Raw genomic sequence first — 19882 nt, forward strand, 5'->3', positions numbered from 1 at the left:
GTGCGCTCACACCTCCAAGCCCCGACCTCCAACACCGGGCTCCCACTCGCCCCCTTCCCCGCCAGCGCACCATGTTCAGACCATTGTCCTCATAGGTCCCGGCCGGGGGACAAGCACGGGGGCAGGACCATACCTTGTGGAGCGCAAAGGTGCGCACGGTGTAGGTGGCCAGCTCCACTGTGTCCAGCAGGGTCACCTGGATGAGGCCGTAGGTCTCGGTGCCACGGGGTGGCCAGTACTGATCGCACTTCACCTGCAGAGGGACAGCAGGGCAGGGTGCAAGGGTGTTTGGAGGTACCCAAAGGCTCAGGCGGGCAGAAGCAGGGTGGGAGGTCTAGCCCTCAGCCCCGAGCTCTCAGATCCATTATGCCACCCCTCACCAAACCCTATCATGGTCTCACGATACGCCTCCACCCCTGCCCTCACCAGGGGAACGAGGGACGTAATTGAAAATTGTTTATTCGTGACCAGATTTCACCAGGCACATTTTCTGCCAAATTTACCCATAACGTTTATGCACCATTTTCAAGCTCTGTAAATTTCACGTTCCAGTCAACGCTTTGCTGTGCATAAACAGATAACAGCGGCTCTTTCCACTAATTAACTTAGGAGACGTGTTAATGCCCCAGCTACACTCCAGCATCTGGGGAACACGCGAACATCCCAGAAACATGCCAGCAACTGGGGAGCATATTAACATTCTTGGAAAACGACAGCATCTGGGGCAACATATTAACATGCTGGGAACCCACTAGTATATGGGGAACATGCCACATCCCAGGAACGTCCAGCAGCTGGGACACGAAGACACCCAGGAAAACAACAGCACTTGGCAAGTCCCTTGAGGAGCTTCTTCCCACAGGGATGGGAAAAGGTGTCTGAAGTCTCCTGCTGGCTGAGTAGCCACTGCCACCCCCCTCCCCCGCCCTGGGCAGGGCTCTGCACAGCCTTACCCGGGACTTTTCCTCCAGCCGTGTCATCATGACCACAGTGGCTGTACGCTGCTCCCACACCATCCTCCAGAAATCGCCCATGGTCTCAGGCAGCGGGCCCTGCGTGGCAATGTAGGCATTCTGCTTGCGGTAGCCATCGATGTAGTTGGCGTTGATGTAGTCACTGCCCGGGACACCTATGAACAGGCAGGAAGGGACATGGGAGAGCATTACCCTGGGGCCTCCAACCCAGTCCCTCCACACCTCCTCGGTGCACCCTGGGACCTTTGGGCCTCTCCTGGAGGATGAAACGTCACCCAGCGAGGAGGAGATCAAGGGGATGGGAGGGGGCCCGCCCTCGGCTCACCATCAATGGAGGTAAGGATGACTCGAGAGTGGTCGTAGGCAATGACGTTGGCGTAGCGGTTCTTGGGCTTGTTCACCTCCAGGTTTGAATTCTCCCACGTGAACTGCTGTCCAGGGTCAATTGACTGCAGGGAATGGAGGAGGCAGGTGGAGTGGGGCAAGAGCTGACTACCTAGTGCCTCCAGGGAGACCCAGCCTTCCAGGTGGTGTCCACATCCGGCCTTCACTCCCGGTTCACAGCCAGCCGCTCTACCGCATGGTGCCGGTGAAGGCTGAGCACCAGCGCCCCTGGCCACGGAGCGAAGAGGCTGGCACGGCACCGATCAGCAAGGCGATGGACCGAAGACTCCCCTGACCAAGGTACCACAAATCCCCTCGCCCAGGAGAGTGGTCCGGGGTGGGGTGGGGGCTAGGGAAGTCCCTCAAGCCCTGAATCCAGCTAATGAATGAGTGCAGAAGCAACGGCGGCCAGCTGCGCACGACCCAATGTTGCTGGGGCTCTGGCCAATGCTGCACGGCCTTGCCCAGCTCTCCTCTTCCCTCTCTGGCTGTTCCTTCCCATAGGCAGGACGCAGTGCTCCTCTGGAGTTCATTCCTGGGCCCTCTTTGCACTCTCCAGCCCTTCCTGGGTGAGTTCACTTGCTCTCAGGACCTTACGCCCATATGCTGGAGCTGCCATAACCCCAGCTGGAGCCCAGAGTCTCCCCTGAGCTCCCAGTCTGAATAGCCAGCAGCCCCTTGGACATCCCACCTGGACATCCCACACTCCTTCGGTCTCAACCCTTGCCAAGCTGAGCTCATCAGCTCCCCCTGCAAACCCGGCTCTGCTGCTGGGGCTCCATCTCAGTGAAGGGCACTGTCCCCATTTACCCCAAAGCCCCGGCCACAACCTGCAAGTCGTCCTCAAAACTCCTCTGTGCCCCATCCCATCACTCCCAGCCCCTCAGCTCTCTCCAACCTGCTGCCAGGGCCTCAGCCAGGCCACCTCTGCTCAGACTTGGCATCTCCCTGCCTCTTCGCTTGGCCCCACTCCGTCCTGCAGCCAGAAAAATCCTTATAAAATGCAGATCTGTTGATCAATTCCCTGCTAAATGTCTCCCATGGCTCCTCATCGCCTCAGATGATAATAGTAACAGCTGAGGCTCAGCGAAAACTTACCGTGTGCTTGGCACTGTTCTCAACACTGCGTGTATTCCCTCATCTAATCCTCCCGCGAAATAGGTTCTATTACCACCCTCCTTTTACAGACGAACACCACCCGAAGTTCTCAGCATAGCACACCGTGTCCTCCAGGTTTTGGCGCCAGCCTGTCACTCTCCACGGGTCAGCGAGCACTGCTTCCGCGAGACCCCAGCACACCCCACCCCCAGCCTGCTTGCCTTGGTGCTGTCGGCCGGCCGACCTCCGCACGTCTGCGTGTTTAACCCCGGGGTATGAGGTCGCATTCAGTGTCTCTCATCTGTCGGCGCTCGTCTCCCCGCTGGCTGAGCTCCCTGTGGGCACTTGCCTCCACACCCCCAACACCCAGCACAGGCTGAGTGCCCGACGATGCCAGATGAGCGACTGACTGACCGTTAAAGGTAACACAGCTATGGGATCCTGGCTGCAGGAAAGCTCTCGGCAGGCCGGGTGGCCAGAGGAGGCTTCCTGGAGGAGGAGGCTGTGGTGAGGAGAGCGCAGACTGGAGCAGAGAAGAGGCAGAAGGTGGACGGGGGACACCGAGTCTGGACAGTGAGCCGCAGAGCCCCATGGGAGGAAGGGCGGCGTGGGACGTGGGACTGGATGAGTGTGGGCGGGAGACCAGGCCAGGTAAGGAGCTGGTGGCAGGGAGCCCCCCTTAGCGGCTCTGTCCCCGCCATGGCGGGGCTGTGCAGAGCAGGCCCCCAGCGGGCGCTCTGCAGGGAGAAGCGGCACGCCTTCCTCGCGGCACAGGTGATCATCAGTTCCCCGGCCAAGCTCAATTTCCTCTGCGGAAACCTCGTTCACAGCCCTTGAAGGGGAGCCCTGGTGCCCGCGATAGCAGCCCAGCTGAGGGTGGACATCTGACTGGAGCGGGGCGGGCTCACAGGCAGGGTGGAGCCAGCCCGTCAATCACCCATCCACCCACCCGTCATCCTGTGCCAGGGCTGCGCTACGGGTGGGGCGGGGGGTTGGAGGGGCCGAGTGGGGCAGAGGCAGAAGATGCCTTAACAACACCTCCGCCCGTGCTCCTTAGAGGAGGTGGGGCTCTCCTTATCACCTCCTTTACACCCCTTTCACTAGCAAAGCACCTCCCCAGCTGGGCGCCTGGAAGCCCTGACTCTGGGCAGGAGCAGTGCTCTGAAGTCTGAGCCCCCAGCAGATAGGGTCCAGGCCAGAGTGAAGGGAGTACCTGGAGGGCCCTGAGCAGGAGGGTTTGTGCAGCCCAAGGGGCAAGATTCAGGCCCCCCAGCTCCCCGTCTCTGTGATCTGTACTCTGAGAACACCCGTGAGCACATGCATGTGCAGGGTACAGGCTGACAGACACATTCCACTACTCATCAGCTGCGTGACCTTGGGCAAGTCACTTCCCCTCCTATAAGCCTCAGCTTCCTCATCTGTAAGATGGGATAACACCAGTATCCGTTTCACAGGGTGTGGGGAGGGCAGAATGGTATGCAAAGTACCTAGCCTAGAGCTGGCCCGCAGGAAGCTCTCCATAAATGCCAGCTGTTATTACTGACCTGGGTGTGTGTGTGTGTGTGTGTGTGAGACAGAGAGAGGGAGAGAGAGAGAGAGACCTGTCTGCCTCTGTTAGCATCGGGGCATGTGACTGAGTGTCCTGACCCGGGGATCTGGAAGGGCCTCTGTCAGGCCCAGAACCTGAGACCTGAGGAGTTGAGTTCCCTGCTGGCCACTGCTGACCCCTCCAGTGTGTGTTCTGGAGAAGCCTGGAGCCCGAGGCAGGAAAGGAGCCGGTCTGGGGCCAGGCACATGGTGGGGGGTGTGAAGCGGGGGTGAGGGGGAAGTCTCACCTCGTATTCCTGGGAGAACTTGAGGCCGTCGTTGGCTTTGAGGCGCTCGATGTTGTCCGCCAGGTCGGTGATAGGGATGGGCGGGTGGTCTCGCATACCTGGAAGCAGGGCACACACAGGCAGAGTTAGCGTGAGGCCTGAGACGGGTGGTGGAGACAGCCCCAATGCATGTATGTGGACATGTGGACACGTGTGACCATGGAGCACTCGTCACTGGTGGCATGGAGACGGCGGCACATGCGGCGACAGGGATGGCGGGGCACACAGTGGCTGGGGGTGGGCGTGGGAGAGGACAGAGGTGGAAGGGTGTGTGGTGTGAGCACGAGTGAGCATGTCCGTGTGACACGGTGCTGAGTGGCGGGTTCTCCACAGGCATGGGAGGCCTCCCCCCTCCCAGGCCGGGGCCGGAAGCGCAGGTGGAAGGCAGTGGACAGGATGGGGCTGGGCTGCTTCAGCCTGCACCCCGCCTGCGGGTCCTGCCTCTGGACAGCGCTCCTGCCCTCACTGGTGCCAGTCACCATGGGAGGCTGGGTGATGTCCCTGTCCCAGCACCCAGCATGTGGATGGAGTGATCACGATGTACATGGCAGAGACGTGGAAGAACTCAGAGGGAGAAGCAAAGGGGAGGAGGGAGATGTGGGGAAAGGGAGGCAGGGAGACAGGAGAGGAGTCGGACTGAGATGGGAGAGGGGTCGGACTGAGACGGGAAAGGGGTCGGACTGAGACCGGAGAGGGGTCGGACTGAGATGCGAGAGAGGTCGGACTGAGACCGGAGGCGAGAGGCAGAGACAGACAGAGTGGCGGGAGGGAAAACAGGGCGGGAAGAAGGGGGCAAGGTGGGGAGAGAGCAGGATGGACAAAGAAAAGACGGGGCAGTGAGAAGGTAGAGAAAAGAGAGGCAAGGGGAGAGAAGAACTCAAGGAAGGAGGGAGGCGATGGGTGAGAGAAGTAGAGGAAACACACAGAAGCCAGAGTGGGCCCCAAACACGGGAACGCAGAAAACTAACTTGAGATATTCGGGCAACTGGGGACACTGGAACCTGCAGAGAAAAAGAACAAAAACAGGGGGGCAAGAGAAGGAAACCCGTTAACCTCTGGTTACACTGCTGCTGAACACAGTGCGGGGCTGGGGGCTCGCAGGGGCAGTCCCACCGCAGCCCCCTCTGCCCCCCGAGGAGCAGATGCATCTCCCACCCAGAGCCTGGGCGGTCTCAGGGGCCTCTTTCTATGATGGAAGTCTAGGTCCAAGCCAACCTCGTGCCCTCTGGTATCAAAGTTTGACCCTGACTATTTCCAGATGAACTGGCAAAAGGGAAGTGTGCTTTCAGAGAGAGAGATGAGGCATGTGCGGTGAGAAACAGAAGGGTGAGTCCACACGAGGATGTGCAGATGGGGACTGTATCACTCTTTCAGCTTTTCTGTGCGTTTGAAGCATTTTCAGAAGAAGAGTTAAATTATGAGAGAAAATAATAAACATCTGCTGAACGAAAAAAACGAGAAGGAAACCCTCAGCCGTGGACAGTGCTGCCATCGCCGCCACCCCTTCTGGTCACCGGTTCCCTCCCAGACCACCCCTGTGCACAAAGACACCTCTCCCCACCAGCAGTCCTGTTCCCCGATCTCAGCACCTCGGGTGACCCTCACTGTGCCCCTCCCCACGGTCCGCCCGGGGCCACAGCCTCCTGTCCTTTTGGACCCCCATCCCTTTTAACACCACCTCTGACTGCCTGTGCTCCACCCCGCCTTCTCCTCTCAGATCCCTGCCCTTTCCCCCGGGCCCTGCAGCCACAAGGATCCAGACCCCAGCAGGGCCTTCACACCCACTTGCTCATTCCCCACTCACTGGGCCTCAGCCCACTGAAATGCTCCTGCCCCCAGGACCCGCCCACCACAGGCTCTCCAAGGTCCCAACTGCCGAAGCCAAAGGCCTTTGTCTTGCACAGCCCTCCGCATCTGGCCTCTGGGACACTCTTCTCCCCGAGTTCTCTCTCCCTCTGGCTCCTCCTCCTTGGCTATCCTTCACCCATCCTTCCTCAACATTTCACCTCCTTCCCTGGCTGCCCTTCGTCTGCTCTCTTCCCCCGCCCCCTCTTCCTGGGAGAGCCCATCTATTTGCAGGCGTTGACCGCTGCGTGCTCCTTGGCATGCCCCACGCCCGTGGTTCCAGCCAGGATGTGGATGCGGAGGTCTCCCTGGACCCTCCCACCCCAATGCTCAGCCAGCAACCACAGAGGCATCCTGGGACCTCTGCCCCCATTTCCTCACCCCACATGGAGTCAAGCCTGAGCCCTGCTGCTTAGGTCTCGCTCATGTCTCCCCACTGCCACCCGCCTCGTCCAGGTCCTCAGCACCTTCTCAACGGCCTGCCTCCCCAAGTTCTCCCCTTCCAATCTGCCTTCCACATGGCAAACAGAGCTATGTTTCTACAGCACAATTCTGACCCTCTTGCTGCCCTGCTGAAAACCTTTAATGCCTCCCTGGAACCCTCAAGACAAAGTCCAAACCCCTTAGCCTGGCGTGCAGGTCCCTCTGTGACCGGACCTCGGCCTAGCCCTCCAGACTCATCTCTGGGCTCTCAACAACCCCAGCTCCAGGGCCGCAGGACACAGTGCCCGAAAGCTGCTTCCCCACATGCTACTGCCACAGAAGGGAGTTCCCTCCGTTCCCTCCCACCCCCTCTCTGCCCGACTAAGGCCCACACGGCTTGGCATCCCTCTCAGAGAAGGCTTCTCTGCCCTCCAGGCTCCAGCTTTGATTCCTTGAAGATCTGATCACATCTGGTTGCAACAGCCTGCTAAGTCAGCCTGGCTCTCTCTCTTTCAGGACATGTGCCCTTGGAACTCAGTCAGCATGTTGTCAGGGAGCCCAGGCCACAGGAGGGGAGCCGAAAACCTCAGGTGAGCTCACAGCTGACTGCAGTGTCAACCATAAGAAATGAGAATGAATGAGTCTCCAGAATTCCGGGGTCAGCAAACTTTTCTAGAAAAGGCCAGCTAGTACGTATTTTTGGCTTTGTGGACATATGGTGTCTATCACACCTACTTAGCTCCTCTTTGTAGTATGAAAACAGCCACAGACAATACATAAATGGATGGGCGTGGCTGCGTTCCAATAAAACTTTATTTGCGGAAACAGATGGTGGGCTGCATCTGGCCTCGGGCCATAGTTTGCTGACCCCTGATCTAAATGATTCTGGCTCCCAGCTTTCGAGTCTTTCGGCCGAGGGCCCAGACATTCTGGAATAGAGACAGGCTGCTCCTGCTACGCTCCCGTCTGGATTTCTGACTCATGAAGACGGTGACAATAGTACATAACTGTTGTTTTTAGCCACGAAGTTCTGCGGTGATTTAACACGCAGCCATGAGCAGCTCGTGTACACACAAACCCTGTGTGTTGGAGTTCACTCATTCATTCAGCTGCCTTGTGTTTGTTTCACAGGCGCTCAACAAGAGTCCACCGTGTGCGCAACCCATGGGATGGGAGAGGAAGAGGACAGTTCCTGGCTCCACAGAGCTCCGTCACTGAGGCAGTTCCAGCCCAGGGTGGGAGGCGTCATGATGGAAGCAGCATCTGGGAGCCGAGGAACGACCCTGCCCACAGGGAAGAGGTCTGAGCTGTGTCTGCTGGGGCACAGGGAGGGAGTGACAGCTCAGGTAGAAGGGGCAGCCAGAGAGCCCCGTAGCAGTGGCGGGGAAGGAAAGGCGGGCACCAAGCCCTGTGCGGGGTCCCTGTACTCTCACAGGATATCTGGGGCCAGCCACCAGAGGGGCCAGATGTGGGCACCCCAGCCCGCCACACGGGTCTGATGGGCCGTTTCCCACTAACAAACCTCTCGTGTGCAGGGACCAGAGCACGGGTGCAGAGGCTGGCCACCCCGGGGCTGGGATGTGGCTCTGTGTGGGTCCCGGGCCCATACTTGGAGGGCGTGACCAAAGACGAGGTCGGGTCTGAGCAGCTAGCTGCCCCCCAGCCCCAGAGGCTCCCGGGCCCTGCGGTGCCTGTCCAGCTCTTGATATAGGGGTTCCTCGGTCACTTCATCAAAGTGGATAGGTACAGGGAGAAGGGCAGACGGGAGGAACAGGAAATGGGGGCCAGGGTGAGGCCAGGGTCCCTCGGGGGAGACCGGCAGGCCTGGGTGGGGCAGGCAGGCAGGCTGAGGGGGCCACCCTACCTGGGGTCTGGTAGTTGAGCCGCCGCATCTCCACGGGGTCGGAGGAGTGGGCCAGCAAGGAGTCCTTCAGCCCAATTGACTGCTCATCCTTGGACGACGGGGAGTGGGTCCTTTTCCTGGAGAGGCAGAAGGGCGGTTGGTGAGAACTGAGGTCCAGGCGGAGAACAGAGATGCATGGCATAGCCCGCCACCACAGAGGCCCTGTGTCCACGGCCCTGCTCCTGCCACCCCAGCCTGGGGTCTCAGTGCAGGGGAGCCAGGGCCAGAGCAGCGTCACATGAGAGGACACAGGGTGGAGGGTGCGGAGGCAGCGGGAATAGGGGGTGGACAGAGGGCCAGCCCAGCGAGAAAGGAAGGGGCCGCAGAGGCTGTGGCTCCTTCCCGTAAAGGGCAGGTCACTGCCGGGCAGTGGCTATTGTCTGCAAGGGCCCCACAGCTGAGACAGCAGGAGCCACCAGGAGGAAACATGCAAACGACACCTAAGATATGCAAACATCACAGAGAGCTGGGCCTCAGCTATCTGGCTCTCGGTACAAGGGCAGAGGTGCAGAGCAGCAGGGGAGGGACGGGGAAGGCGCCCCCCTAGCTGGGCAGAGTCCTCCCTTGCTGGCCTCGGCTCCCCGGGCTACAGGGACAGGATGAGAGACAGACTGCAATGTCCAGCTGCTGACAAGTATCCAGGGGCCGCTTCTGCTCGGTGGACACAGGTGTGCTTGGGGAAGAAACTTACGCGAGTGTGCGTGAGTGTGCAGCACACGCTTCCCCGCTGCCCTGCAGCCAGTGCTCTTTGCACATAGGCCAGACTCTGTCCCCTGCAGCGCTCAGGTAACCTCAGAGACCTGGGAGCCTGGGGGAAGGCTCTGGTGAGCTCAGAGTCTGTGCCTGCAGGGGAAGTGGTGGAGGTCTGTGCTTCGTCTGTGCCCGGAAAAGGGGCATCCCCTGTGCAGAGCACCAGTCGAGAGAGTGACAGAGCCTGTCCCATCGCCTGCCAAGCTGACCAGACAGCCGCAGGCCAGGAGGCTTCCGGCCCAAGCAGCGCCCCTCCCTGCTGGGCCCGCAGTGTGCATGGGGATAAGAAGTGAAGGGGGAAGCGCGTGAAGAGAGAAGGAAGGACTCCTACCTTTCTTGTTTACTAGGTCCCGAAAGACAGGCAAGGACAGAAGAAAGGAACGGTCACTGTTTCCGCCAAGCACTCAGACCCTCTCACGACATGGGGGACACTGCGGACCCATCTATGACACCCACGTGGCATTCACGGGGAGGGGCTGCCTCTCCTGGCAGACACCAGGACCCAGAGGCAGTGGGGGGAGGATGAATGGGTGTGTGGAACCCTCCTCAGGTTCCCCACCCATGGGTCTCCAGGCCCTGAACCAGGCGAGACTGTCCCTATTCACCCTGGGAGGAAGGAGCTAACTTCAGGAAGAAGGCACCAGGTCCAGGTCAAGGGTCAGGGTCAGGGGCGGGGAGAGATGGGGCACTGGGGACAGGAACTCGTGTGTGAACATGTTCAGACATACGGACCAACAAGCGTTCACCGACAGCCTCGCGCTGGGTGCTGGAAACAGGCCCAGCGACGTTCCCGTGGAAGCACCACTGCACAGTGGGGGACAGTGTGGCGAAGGGGTATAGGAGGGGCCCGGCAGAGCCTCGTGGGCACCAGAGCCTGGAAAGGAGTCTTGAAGGATGAGATGGCAGTTGCCCGGGCAGGGGGAAGGAGAGCTGCAGAGCGGGGGGGCTCAGCCCGGGCTGGCCGGGAACTGCACTGGTTCAGTGACGATGTCGGGGTGTCGGCAGGGGCCAGACCGACCAGGCATCTGATGGACCTCAGGCTACAGAGATCGGACTATAAAACTCTTTAGTTAAAACTGAGAAGTGTTAAGCTGAGGGTGACAAAGTAAATCTTTGGAAACACCTTTCAGGCTGGGAGGAGGATGGAGAGGAAGGGGAGACTCCAAGATTAGGAGACTGCAGCTACCCGAGAGAGGACTGAGGCGTGCCGTGTGCACGTGCATTACCTCGTGGGGAGCCTACGGTGGGGAGGGGGGAGCAGGTCCAGTGATATCCAGGGCAGGACTCACGGGAGACTGGGTGGAGGGAGAGGGAGGAGGGGAGAGGGTGACACCCAGGTTTCCGGTTGATAACTTGGTAGATGGGCCCGTCCCCTGTGATAGGGACCCTGGGGGAGGGCTGTGGGAAGGGTCAAGACACCCTGAGTCTGGGACAGCTGCAGATGCTATGGTCACAGCAGGCACTGAATAAACGTCTGCCAAGTGAATGTCCACGGGCACACGGCCCTGGAGCTGGGTCTGGACCTCTCAAGGCCTGAGCAGGAGAGCCAGGCAGGGAGTCATTTAGGGATGGTGGCAGAGGGGGTGCTGAAGGGAGGAGACCAGGAGAAGGCCGTGTCTTGAAGCTGAGAGACAGACAGGCTCACATCCACCGAAAACACAGAGACGGACACACAGACATGCCCGGGGATGCACGTGAACAAGCCCTCTGTGAAGCTAAGGCTGCTCATCGCACCTGGGCCACACCCATGGGTGTGCACACGCACTGCTTCTGCTCTCCTGGCTTCCCACCGAGCCCAGGGGTGCACCCTGGGGCGCAGGCCGGTGTGGCTGCCCCAGGCCTGTATGCACCCGGCCAGGGAGCGCCTGAGAGTCCAGGGCAGGTGGCCGTCCACGGGAGCACTCACCTCTTGAACAGGAGAATGGCGATGACAATGAGGATGATGAGGATGACTGCCAGGACGGGGCCCGTCACCCACAGCATCTCGGGCTCCTCCTGCTGCTGGGCTGGTGTCACCTGGACCACGATCTCGTCGGAATAAGGGCTGGAGGCATAGCGCTTCTGTGGCCCAGTGGGGGAACAGCACAGGTGGTGAGCCCGGGTGAGAGCTCCCACCCTCTGCCCCGCCAACCTGGAGAATGGGCTCTGGGCCTGGTCTCCCAGAACTAAGAGGCTGACCTGGGCCTGGTCAGCTGACTGGGACCCTAGGGCTAGGTCGGGTCTGGCGTTCTGGGTCTTAGGGGTTAGGGCCTTGAGACCCCAGTGCAGGTATGGGGCCTCTGGGGTGTTTGAGACTGGCCTGGGGGGTGTGTGGTCAGGCCCTGGGCCTTAGGCAGACCTGGTCCACGGGTTCCTTCAGGGAGGCAAGCACAAAGCACTGGTAGCTCAGGTCTGGAGACAGCGGCCGGTTGTAGAAGCCCCGGTAGCTCTTCTTGTCCCCCAGGGTGAAAGTCTCAGGGAGCACGTCCACCTGAGCGGCCACGTATGGCTTCAGCCGCTCTGCCTGCCGCCGCTGCCGCAGCTCCCCACCGCCCTGCTCGATGGCCTCCAGAAGCTGACAGAGCAGAGGACAGGAGTCACGCAGGGGCCTTGGAGCACATGCTCCCGGGCCCGGGGCCTGGGACGTACGCCCCCTGGGGTGAGGTTAGGCTCACCTTCCACGTAAGGGGCTCAAGCCTGGCCTGACTCAGAGTCCTCGTAGAATCATGCTGAATGCCAGACAAGGCAATGCCCCTCCTCCTAGCCAACCCGATAAGAAGGGGCCCTCTGGGTAACCTGCCCCAGCCTAACCTGAGAGGGCCGGCTGCACACCACTGCGAGAAGAGCATGGCGGATTCCAAACATGCTGGGGCTCCACTCTAGCCCCTCTGCGGCCTCCAGACCCTGCGGACTCCGAAGCTTACAGGGCCCAGGATTCTCTAGATCTGAGAGATGTCTCTGCCACTTCCCACCCCAGGGGATCCTCCTCAAACCCCTTTGGGGGAAGTCTCTGGAAGCCCTCCAGGAGTTCTCTGAAAGCGCCCAGGGACCAGCTCAGCATCTGTCTCCCTAGAGATGAGGGCAGGCTGCCAATCAGAGAGTGACTCCAGTTTGGGGGGGGGTGGTCCCTGGGGCCACAGCCAACCACCTCAATGGGACTGTCATCAGCGCTACCCTTCCTGGTCCCCAGGCACCTCGTCCAGCTCCAGCTCCTCGGGCGTGCTCCATCGCGGTGCCAGCATGCTCCCTCCTACACGGTCAATGGGCACCACCATGATGTAGAACCACCTGGGCGGGCAGAGGCGGGGAATCAGGACCGTCATCGCCTGCGCTCGCGTGGCCGGCCCTGCCCTCCTCCCCTGAGGCCTCGTCTGCACACCTGACGAGCGAGGGGTCCTGCACGTGGGGCATGGAGAGAGTGAAGCGGCCATCCGCTATGTAGGCAGAGGCAGGCAGCGGCTTGTGCGGCAGGAGGTCGGGGGCTGTGCGAATGGACACGAGGTGCTGCAGGCCCCCCGCACTGCTGCCACGGTTCATCAGCACGAACGAGTACTCTGTGTTCGGCTGCAGGTCTGCGATCAGCTTCCGCATAGAGTGCCCATCCACCTCCACACTCTGCCCGTTGTACAGAATCTGCGCGGCACGGGGGCAGGCAGCACGTTTGAGTGAGGCTTCCCATCGTGGGCCTGCGGGGCAGAGCACGCGCCCACGCCCAACCGGGATCCGGCATGACAAACACACACGCAGAGGCTGGGACTGCAATGAGGGACCGCAGCAGTGTGTGTGTGCCAGGTGCAGCTGACTTCACCCACCTTGAAGGGTACAGCTGACTTGTAGGAGTCAGGGACCTCCCAGCTGAGCAGCACAGATGTCTTCATTGCAGCCTCCACACGGAAGTTCTTGGCAAACACTGTTGGGATATAAGGAGGGAGTCAGCTCTGGCTGTGTAGCTGGGGTGAATGGGCCTCAAGGTTTCCCGGCCAGGAAGAGACGCCGCGCGGGGGCCCAGGGGGTTAGGAAAGGCTGCAGAGGACCAGGCACCCCCCACTCCCGCCAGCTTCAACCGCACACAGTTCAGCTCCCAGCCCCGGCTCTTCCTCGCAGCGAGTACCGAGCGGGGCAGATGCCACAGGACCCGTGGTCAGGATCTCCAGAAGTGCTTGGGTGAAGCTGGAGCTTACAGACACCAGGTCAGAGTGACCACAGATCAGAGGGACTCAGTCAGAAGCATGTGGCCGCACACCAGAGCACAGTGGGCTGTGTTCACTAGAGGTCAGGGGGTCGTGGCCCCAAGAGATTAGTGTCGCATACCCAAGAGTGGTGATGCAGTCAAAAGATATCAGTGGGTCAAGGTCACGAGAGACTGGAGAGTCACACAGCAGAGGTCAGTAGGTCAAGGACAGCAGAGGTCAGGGGTCACACACCGAGAACGTGGCACCCCTTCACTAGAGGTTAGTGGTCATGGACATGAGAGATTGGAGTGTCACACACCAGAGGTTGGTGGATCACAGTTGCCAGAGGTCAGTGGGTCAAGGAGAGCAGAGGTCCCCAGGCGCAGCCACGTGCCCACAGCACGCACCTTGCTCCACGGGCATGGTCCGGGACTGGATGCTGGGGCTGAGCGGGCCGGCGCCTTTGCTGGTGCGTGCACGGACCTTGACGTCATACGTGGTGTCTGGCTTGAGGCCGGAGAGCGTCAGGTGGGTGTCGGCAGTGATGTTGCGCAGCTCCTGCTGGCTGTTGATGTCACGGTACACCACGGTATAGTTGGTGATGCGCCCGTTCCTCTCCGCCAGCACCGGGGGGTCCCAGGTCAGTTCCGTGGTAGATGTGGTCAGCCCTACCACGCGCAGGTTTTGGGGGAAACCGCTGGGAGCATCCTCGGGGGTCGTGATCTCCTTCTCGAACTCCTCGCCCGGGCCGGCCCGGTTCTTGGCAGCAAGCCGGAAGATGTAGGTGGCCCCTCTGTGCAGGCCAGTGACCGTAAAGTGCTGGTCGTCCTTGCCAAAATCGATGGTGTTGGGCCGCGCCTCGTCGGCCCGGTGGTACTGCAGCCGGTAGCCCAGCAGCTCCCCAGGCAGCTCCTTGGGTGGGTGCCACTGGAGCAGTGCGGTGTTCATGGCCGTGGTGCTGACCATCATGGTGGGCCGGCCTGGGACTGAACAACCACGCACTGGGCTCTGGCCCTGCCCCCCCCTTTGGCCCCGCCTCCGCTCCGTCCCCGACCCCTCGCTCACCTGCTCCCGTGGTCGTGACAACTTTGGGCTTGCTGCGAGCACCGTCCCCCTTGGTGGTGTAGGCGGCGACGGTAATGGAGTAGGTGGTCTCTGGGGTCAGGCCGCTGATGGTGGTTTCCTAAGGCAGGAGGAAGGGCCCATTCCCATCACGGGAGAGCAAGGAGGGACCAGAGCAGGCCAGCCACCTCAGGACGTTAGCCGGCGGGGCCCCCCCAGGGCACACAGGGCCAGAGGTCCCCGGAGAGGGGGCTGTGAGCTGCTGGACTCTGCAGAAGGCAGGACAGGCAGGTGGATGTGTGCCCAGGAGGACCCAGCCCATGCCGGGAGCACCAAGCCTAAGGCAGACAGTCTGCTCATTCTTCCTTTCACACAAGAACAAAGTGCCGCACTGTTCCTTCGCTCCATTGTACCATGAATGACACCTCGTGAGGTCTGGGCGCGTGTGCCACACAGAGCACACAGCCGCGCATGCACAGAGCACCTTGCGTGGCTCTCGGCACACACATGCATGCAGCCTGCGGCTCCTCCTGCACCAGCAGGCGGAGGGCCACCTGTAGATACTAACGCATGTGCACGCACACCACAGAGCGAGGTGGAGGGGTGGGCCAGGGTGCCACCCTGCAGGACCAAGTCGGGACCCCTCCTGCTCTCCTCTAGGCACTGGCTCTGTGAGCACCTTACGCCCTGCAGTGCTTCCTGAGCCAGGGAGGGGAGACGAGGAGGACAGAGAAACCCCACCCTGGGGAGCACACTGTCCCCAGCGATGCCTGAGAAGTCAGCCAGGGCAGCGTCCCCCTGCCTTGGCAGGCCTTGCCCACACGCCCATCTCCAGCCAAGGCATCATTTCTGGACATGCCGAGAAACACCACGGGAGGCCAAGCCACACCACACAGAGGGAAAAGTGGGGAAAAGGGAGGGGAGCACCGCGCAGTGGGAACAGAGCTGTCACCACCAACCCTGGTGTCCCTCCAGCTCTGAGCCTCGGGTGGGGCCGCTGCAGCTGCCACCAACCTCTCGCAGGTCCCCTCCTGCCCTGGCTGGAGGGTCTCCCAGGGCTGGGGCTCCGGAAGACACCGATGCTGGAACCCAGCCCCCAGCCTCCCTTCCCAGCCTGCGCCTGGAGCAGGTGATTTTTCACTCCGGGGATCAATAAGGCCTAACGATCAGGATCGGATTTAACTCCATCTCCATCTGGCTAGAGCAGGGGCCAGGCCCTGGTCGATCTTGAACACAGGCCTGAAATTGCCGCTCGACAGGTGAGAAGTAAGGATTAGAGGAAATGCCAATCACTGCTCAGCTCGGGGCTCCTGCCTAAGCGCCAGTTTTCTCTGGACGTGGCTGGTGCCCTGCGGATCTTGGCGGCTCAGGCTGGGAGGAAAGGCGGGGGAGGGGGAGTGTCCCACGAGCCCAGCCTGACCCAGGTCTTGCCCGCGCTCGCACACCTCTTACTTACATAGTCCTCGGACTCCTCTGGCCGCCACTGACCGCGGGAGAGGGAGAGAAAGGGAGACAGGATGTGAAGGACTCTGGCTCTGATGGGGCCTGGCCAGGGAGGGCAGATGGCGGGCACGGGCCTCTGGAGTGCCCTGGGGGGTGGCAACCCAGGACCACTCCCCATCCAAGGATCCCAGCCCCTGCCCCACGAGCCCAAATGTGTGTGGGCCCAACTGTGGGCACCAGGGCTGAGGAGGTGAGACCTGGAGAGCGGATGGCCAGAGCGAGAGGGCTCCCTGACACTGAGGGGTCGTAGGGCGCCACCTGGAGGTACTTCGAGGGAAAGGCTGCCAGACTTGAGGGGTGGGCTCCACAGCTCAGGCAGAGGGGAGAGAAGACGCCGAGGGCAGTACATCTGTTTTGCCGGGGCCAGTCCTGGCCTAGGCTTGCCAACCTGGTATGATTATTCACAATGTCTCCTCTCACTCTCAAAAGTATCCCAGTTGGGAAGACAGATTAGCCAGTGGCCCTAGGCAAGGAGGGCTGCCCTAGGAACAGCAGGAGCTATACTGTGGCTGGAAGAGGCCCAGGCCGGATGGCCAGCAAGATGATAAGGGCCGTGAGTGCCAAGCTCAGAGCCTGGACCCTGCCCCACAGGCAAAGGGGAAGCCCTCAGACCCCTGGAATGCCTGAAAATCAAGGTAGGAAGGCATATTTCTGGGCTGGCACTGCTGCTTATTCTTGGTACATCCTTCTTCAGGCCATGGTGCATGTAGGTTTACTAGCTGGACAGGTAGAGGGAGGGAGGTTCTGTGGCACTGGAGGGCTGGCGGCTGGCAGCTGTCCAGCACAGCACAGGGAGATGGTCCATGCCATCCCCAGGATAGACGTGCCATGGGGTCCTCCGGCCCAGCGACCCTCGCAGTGCTGGTCTGGTCTCTGTCCAATGGCCCCAGTGCCTCTGTTCTGGGAAGCTCTCTTGTAAAGTCCTTGCGAGCAGTGTGGGACAAGTACGGGAGGAGGCCATCAGCTGTCCCTCCTGGCCACGGCCACTTTCTAGGGTGTGGCTGGGCCCGGCGCTGCTCTAGGTTCCTTGCCTGGGGTATCCTGCCATGTCCAAGCCAGGCCTGGGAACGGAGGTGCTCACGAGGAGGAGAGTGAGAGAGAAGAATGGAAAGACAGAGGCTGAAGCAAAACAGAGGGAGAGAGGATGGAAGGGATTAGAGGACAGGAAAGAGAAGAGAACGAGACAGACAAAAACACTCAGGGAGAGGGAGAGACAGAAACAGAGAGAGGAAGGAAAGCAGACCATGGGAAAGGGACAAAGTGAATGGATAAAGAAGATGTGGCACAGACACACAATGGAGTATTACTCAGCCATATAAAGAAACGAAACTGAGTTATCTGTAGTGAGGTGGATGGACCCAGAGTCTGTCATACAGAGTGAAGTAAGTCAGAAAGAGAAAGACAAATACCGTGTGCTAATGCATATATATGGAATCTAAAAAAAAAAAAGAAAGGTACTGATGACCCTAGTGGCAGGGCAGGAATAAAGACGCAGACATAAATAATGGACTTGAGGACACGGGGTTGGGGGGAAGGGGGACCTGGGGCGAAGTGAGAGTAGCATCAACATATATACGCTACCAAATGTAAAACAGATAGCTAGTGGGAAGCAGCCGCATAGCACAGGGAGATCAGCTCGGTGCTTTGCGTCCACCTAGAGGGGTGGCATAGGGAGGGTGGGAGGGAGGGTCAAGAGGGAGGGGATATGGGGATATCTGTACGCACATGGCTGGTTCCCTTTGTTGTACAACAGAAACTAACACAGCGTTGTGAAGCAACTAAACTCCAATAAAGTTGTATTAAAATAAAAAAGGAGACGGGAGGTGGAGTCAGAGACCTGGAGAAACAGACAGGCTTCAGATGGAGACACACATGACAGGAGACAGGTCTGGCCACACAGCGGTGGAGGCACGCCCCCCACGGTTCTTTCAGAACTCACAGGGCCTGGACTGAGCAGATGGTGCTGTGGGGAAGGACAGGCCGTGGTGTCCTTGACCAGGTGCTCGGGGGACAGCTGGGCCCTGTGGCCAGGCTGGGGACCGGGCCCCATCTGCTCTTCTCCTAGCTTGGAGCAGAACAATCCACTCCCGGCGGAGCTGCAAGCGCAGGCCCTCCGCCTTCACTCGGCTTCCCTAGAGCCCGGGCTCGTGTTTACCTCCTGTCACAGGTTGTCTGTGGCCAAGAGGACAGTGTCCCTCATCCTATGGCCCAGCTCCCGCCAAACCACTTAGGACCAGAAGGGGGCACCCGAAGTGAAGTGGCTTCTTTGGAACCCCACTGGCTGCAGCTGTGCTGCTGGCCCCCTGGGGCAGGAGGGGCCAGAGGGAGCTCATTCCCAGGATGTTTCTGGGTGGGTGTGTCCGCTGAGACTCCAGGAAGAGCCCTCAGCCTGCCCCAGGAATGCAGGAGGGTCCAAAAGCCCACTTCCTCCACCCCGTTCCCTCAGCACCAGGCAGGCCAGAGGAGGAAGAGGGCGCCCTCTGGGCATTGGGCTGAGTCCAGCCGGAGAGACAAAGGCCCTCGTCTGCCTGTGGGTAAGTTCACCTCTAAGCGCAGCACGTAGAACACAGGATACGTGCTTGCACCTATCTGGGACAGGCGGGGGAATCGGGCTCTACCCCGCCACGGCCCGATTCTGGATGGAAAGCCCCTGAGCACAGACACACCAGGCATTGTGAATCTTCAGCAGAATATTTTGGGTGGTAACTCGTGGTAGCAATTACAGCCCTTTCCCAGGAATCCTGAGACCAGGCTTCTTATCTGAGCTCAGCCACCCCTTACTGGGAAATTCAGGCCCCCTCGCCTAGCCTCCCAGTACCCCAGGTTTTCCATCTGGGTAGCCAACCAGTGCTGAGAATAGCCCAGGGACTTCACCCCAAGCTCACGGGCAAAATCATCCTCCTCTGAGGACAAAGGGCACAGAGTGAGGTGTGCCACTGGGCGCAGGCCCAGCCCTTGAGAGCAAACATCAGGGGCTGTGCCACCCCACTGCGTACCAGGCACAGAGCAACACCCCAGCCTGGCCATTCACAGAACTCTGCAATGCCGCGGGCCAAGTCAGGGGAGATGACCACCCGGGTGGGGGAGGAGGGCTGCCGAGGAGGAAAGTACATCTCGACAGCCCAGCCCGACAGCGAAGGCACCCTCCGAAAACCACAAAGGCGGGCTCGAGGGGCCGAGGCCTGGGTCTGTGCAGACAGTGCTCTCACTGCTAGTGCTGGTGGCTGCGCCACAGCGGTGGCTGCCAGGCTGGGACTGGCACCAGGGCAGGTGGCGCTGGCCGAGCCCGGACTGGCACAGCTCAGGCAGACCTAAGACGAGAGGAGGGAGTGCTCCGGGCACCTGGCCCTAACCTCCTGGTCTCAGCGCTTCCCTAGCCCGATACGAAGGATGCCTTGGTGTCACAGTCCCTCTGAGAGCAGGAAGGGGAGGGGAGCAAACCTGGGTTCCGAAGAGCGAGTGGAATATGCTGGTCTCGCCCACCCGCCCACCTCCCAGTGTCACACCTGGGCCTCGGCCAGCATGACGTCCTGGATGATGGGTGGGCCGCGGGGCTCGCCATTCTCTAGCCGCACGTAGGTGACCTGGTAGCCGCGGATCTGACCGTGCTGCTTGCTGGGGACGGGCAGCTTCCAGGAGACGCGCACGGCAGTGGAGTTCAGCGGCTCCACCTCCACCTTCCGTGGTGGCCCGCTGGGCACTGGGGACCAGGTGGAGAAGGAAGTTAGGTGCGTGGTATGCATCCGGGCACAGCATGCTCCAGGGCCTTGCCTTCACACCCCACTGCCCCAGGAAAGGCCCTGGTGCGGTTTCCTTAGACTGTCTGCCCTGGAGAGGAAGGTGGAGGGCTCCCTCTGCCTGGCATGGGGAAGAGCCCGGGACCCTGCGACCCCTCTGGCCCAGGGCTGCCTCACT

General features: G+C 60.6%; 1 protein-coding gene across 9 annotated transcripts in view; it reads right to left on the reverse strand.

Annotated features, from left to right (window-relative positions):
* The window catches only part of PTPRF (protein tyrosine phosphatase receptor type F), an 85866-nt gene that overhangs the window by 4212 nt on the left and 61772 nt on the right, over window positions 1-19882 (reverse strand). For 4 of the 9 annotated variants that reach the window (XM_073790901.1, XM_033867847.2, XM_073790903.1 and 1 more), the window contains 15 exons: window positions 19474-19667; window positions 15921-15947; window positions 14468-14585; window positions 13810-14388; window positions 13043-13140; window positions 12610-12863; window positions 12425-12518; window positions 11590-11805; window positions 11158-11312; window positions 8463-8578; window positions 5299-5331; window positions 4292-4389; window positions 1300-1423; window positions 954-1129; window positions 134-253 (listed from right to left, as the gene is read on the reverse strand). In XM_073790901.1, the coding sequence (XP_073647002.1) occupies window positions 134-253; window positions 954-1129; window positions 1300-1423; window positions 4292-4389; window positions 5299-5331; window positions 8463-8578; window positions 11158-11312; window positions 11590-11805; window positions 12425-12518; window positions 12610-12863; window positions 13043-13140; window positions 13810-14388; window positions 14468-14585; window positions 15921-15947; window positions 19474-19667 (2402 nt within the window). The remainder of the gene's footprint in view (window positions 1-133; window positions 254-953; window positions 1130-1299; window positions 1424-4291; window positions 4390-5298; window positions 5332-8462; window positions 8579-11157; window positions 11313-11589; window positions 11806-12424; window positions 12519-12609; window positions 12864-13042; window positions 13141-13809; window positions 14389-14467; window positions 14586-15920; window positions 15948-19473; window positions 19668-19882) is intronic. The other 5 variants (XM_073790899.1, XM_073790904.1, XM_073790900.1 and 2 more) reach the window with 5 other exon arrangements.

The sequence above is a fragment of the Tursiops truncatus genome, chromosome 1 (assembly GCF_011762595.2).
Source record: "Tursiops truncatus isolate mTurTru1 chromosome 1, mTurTru1.mat.Y, whole genome shotgun sequence".
NCBI lineage: Eukaryota > Metazoa > Chordata > Mammalia > Artiodactyla > Delphinidae > Tursiops > Tursiops truncatus.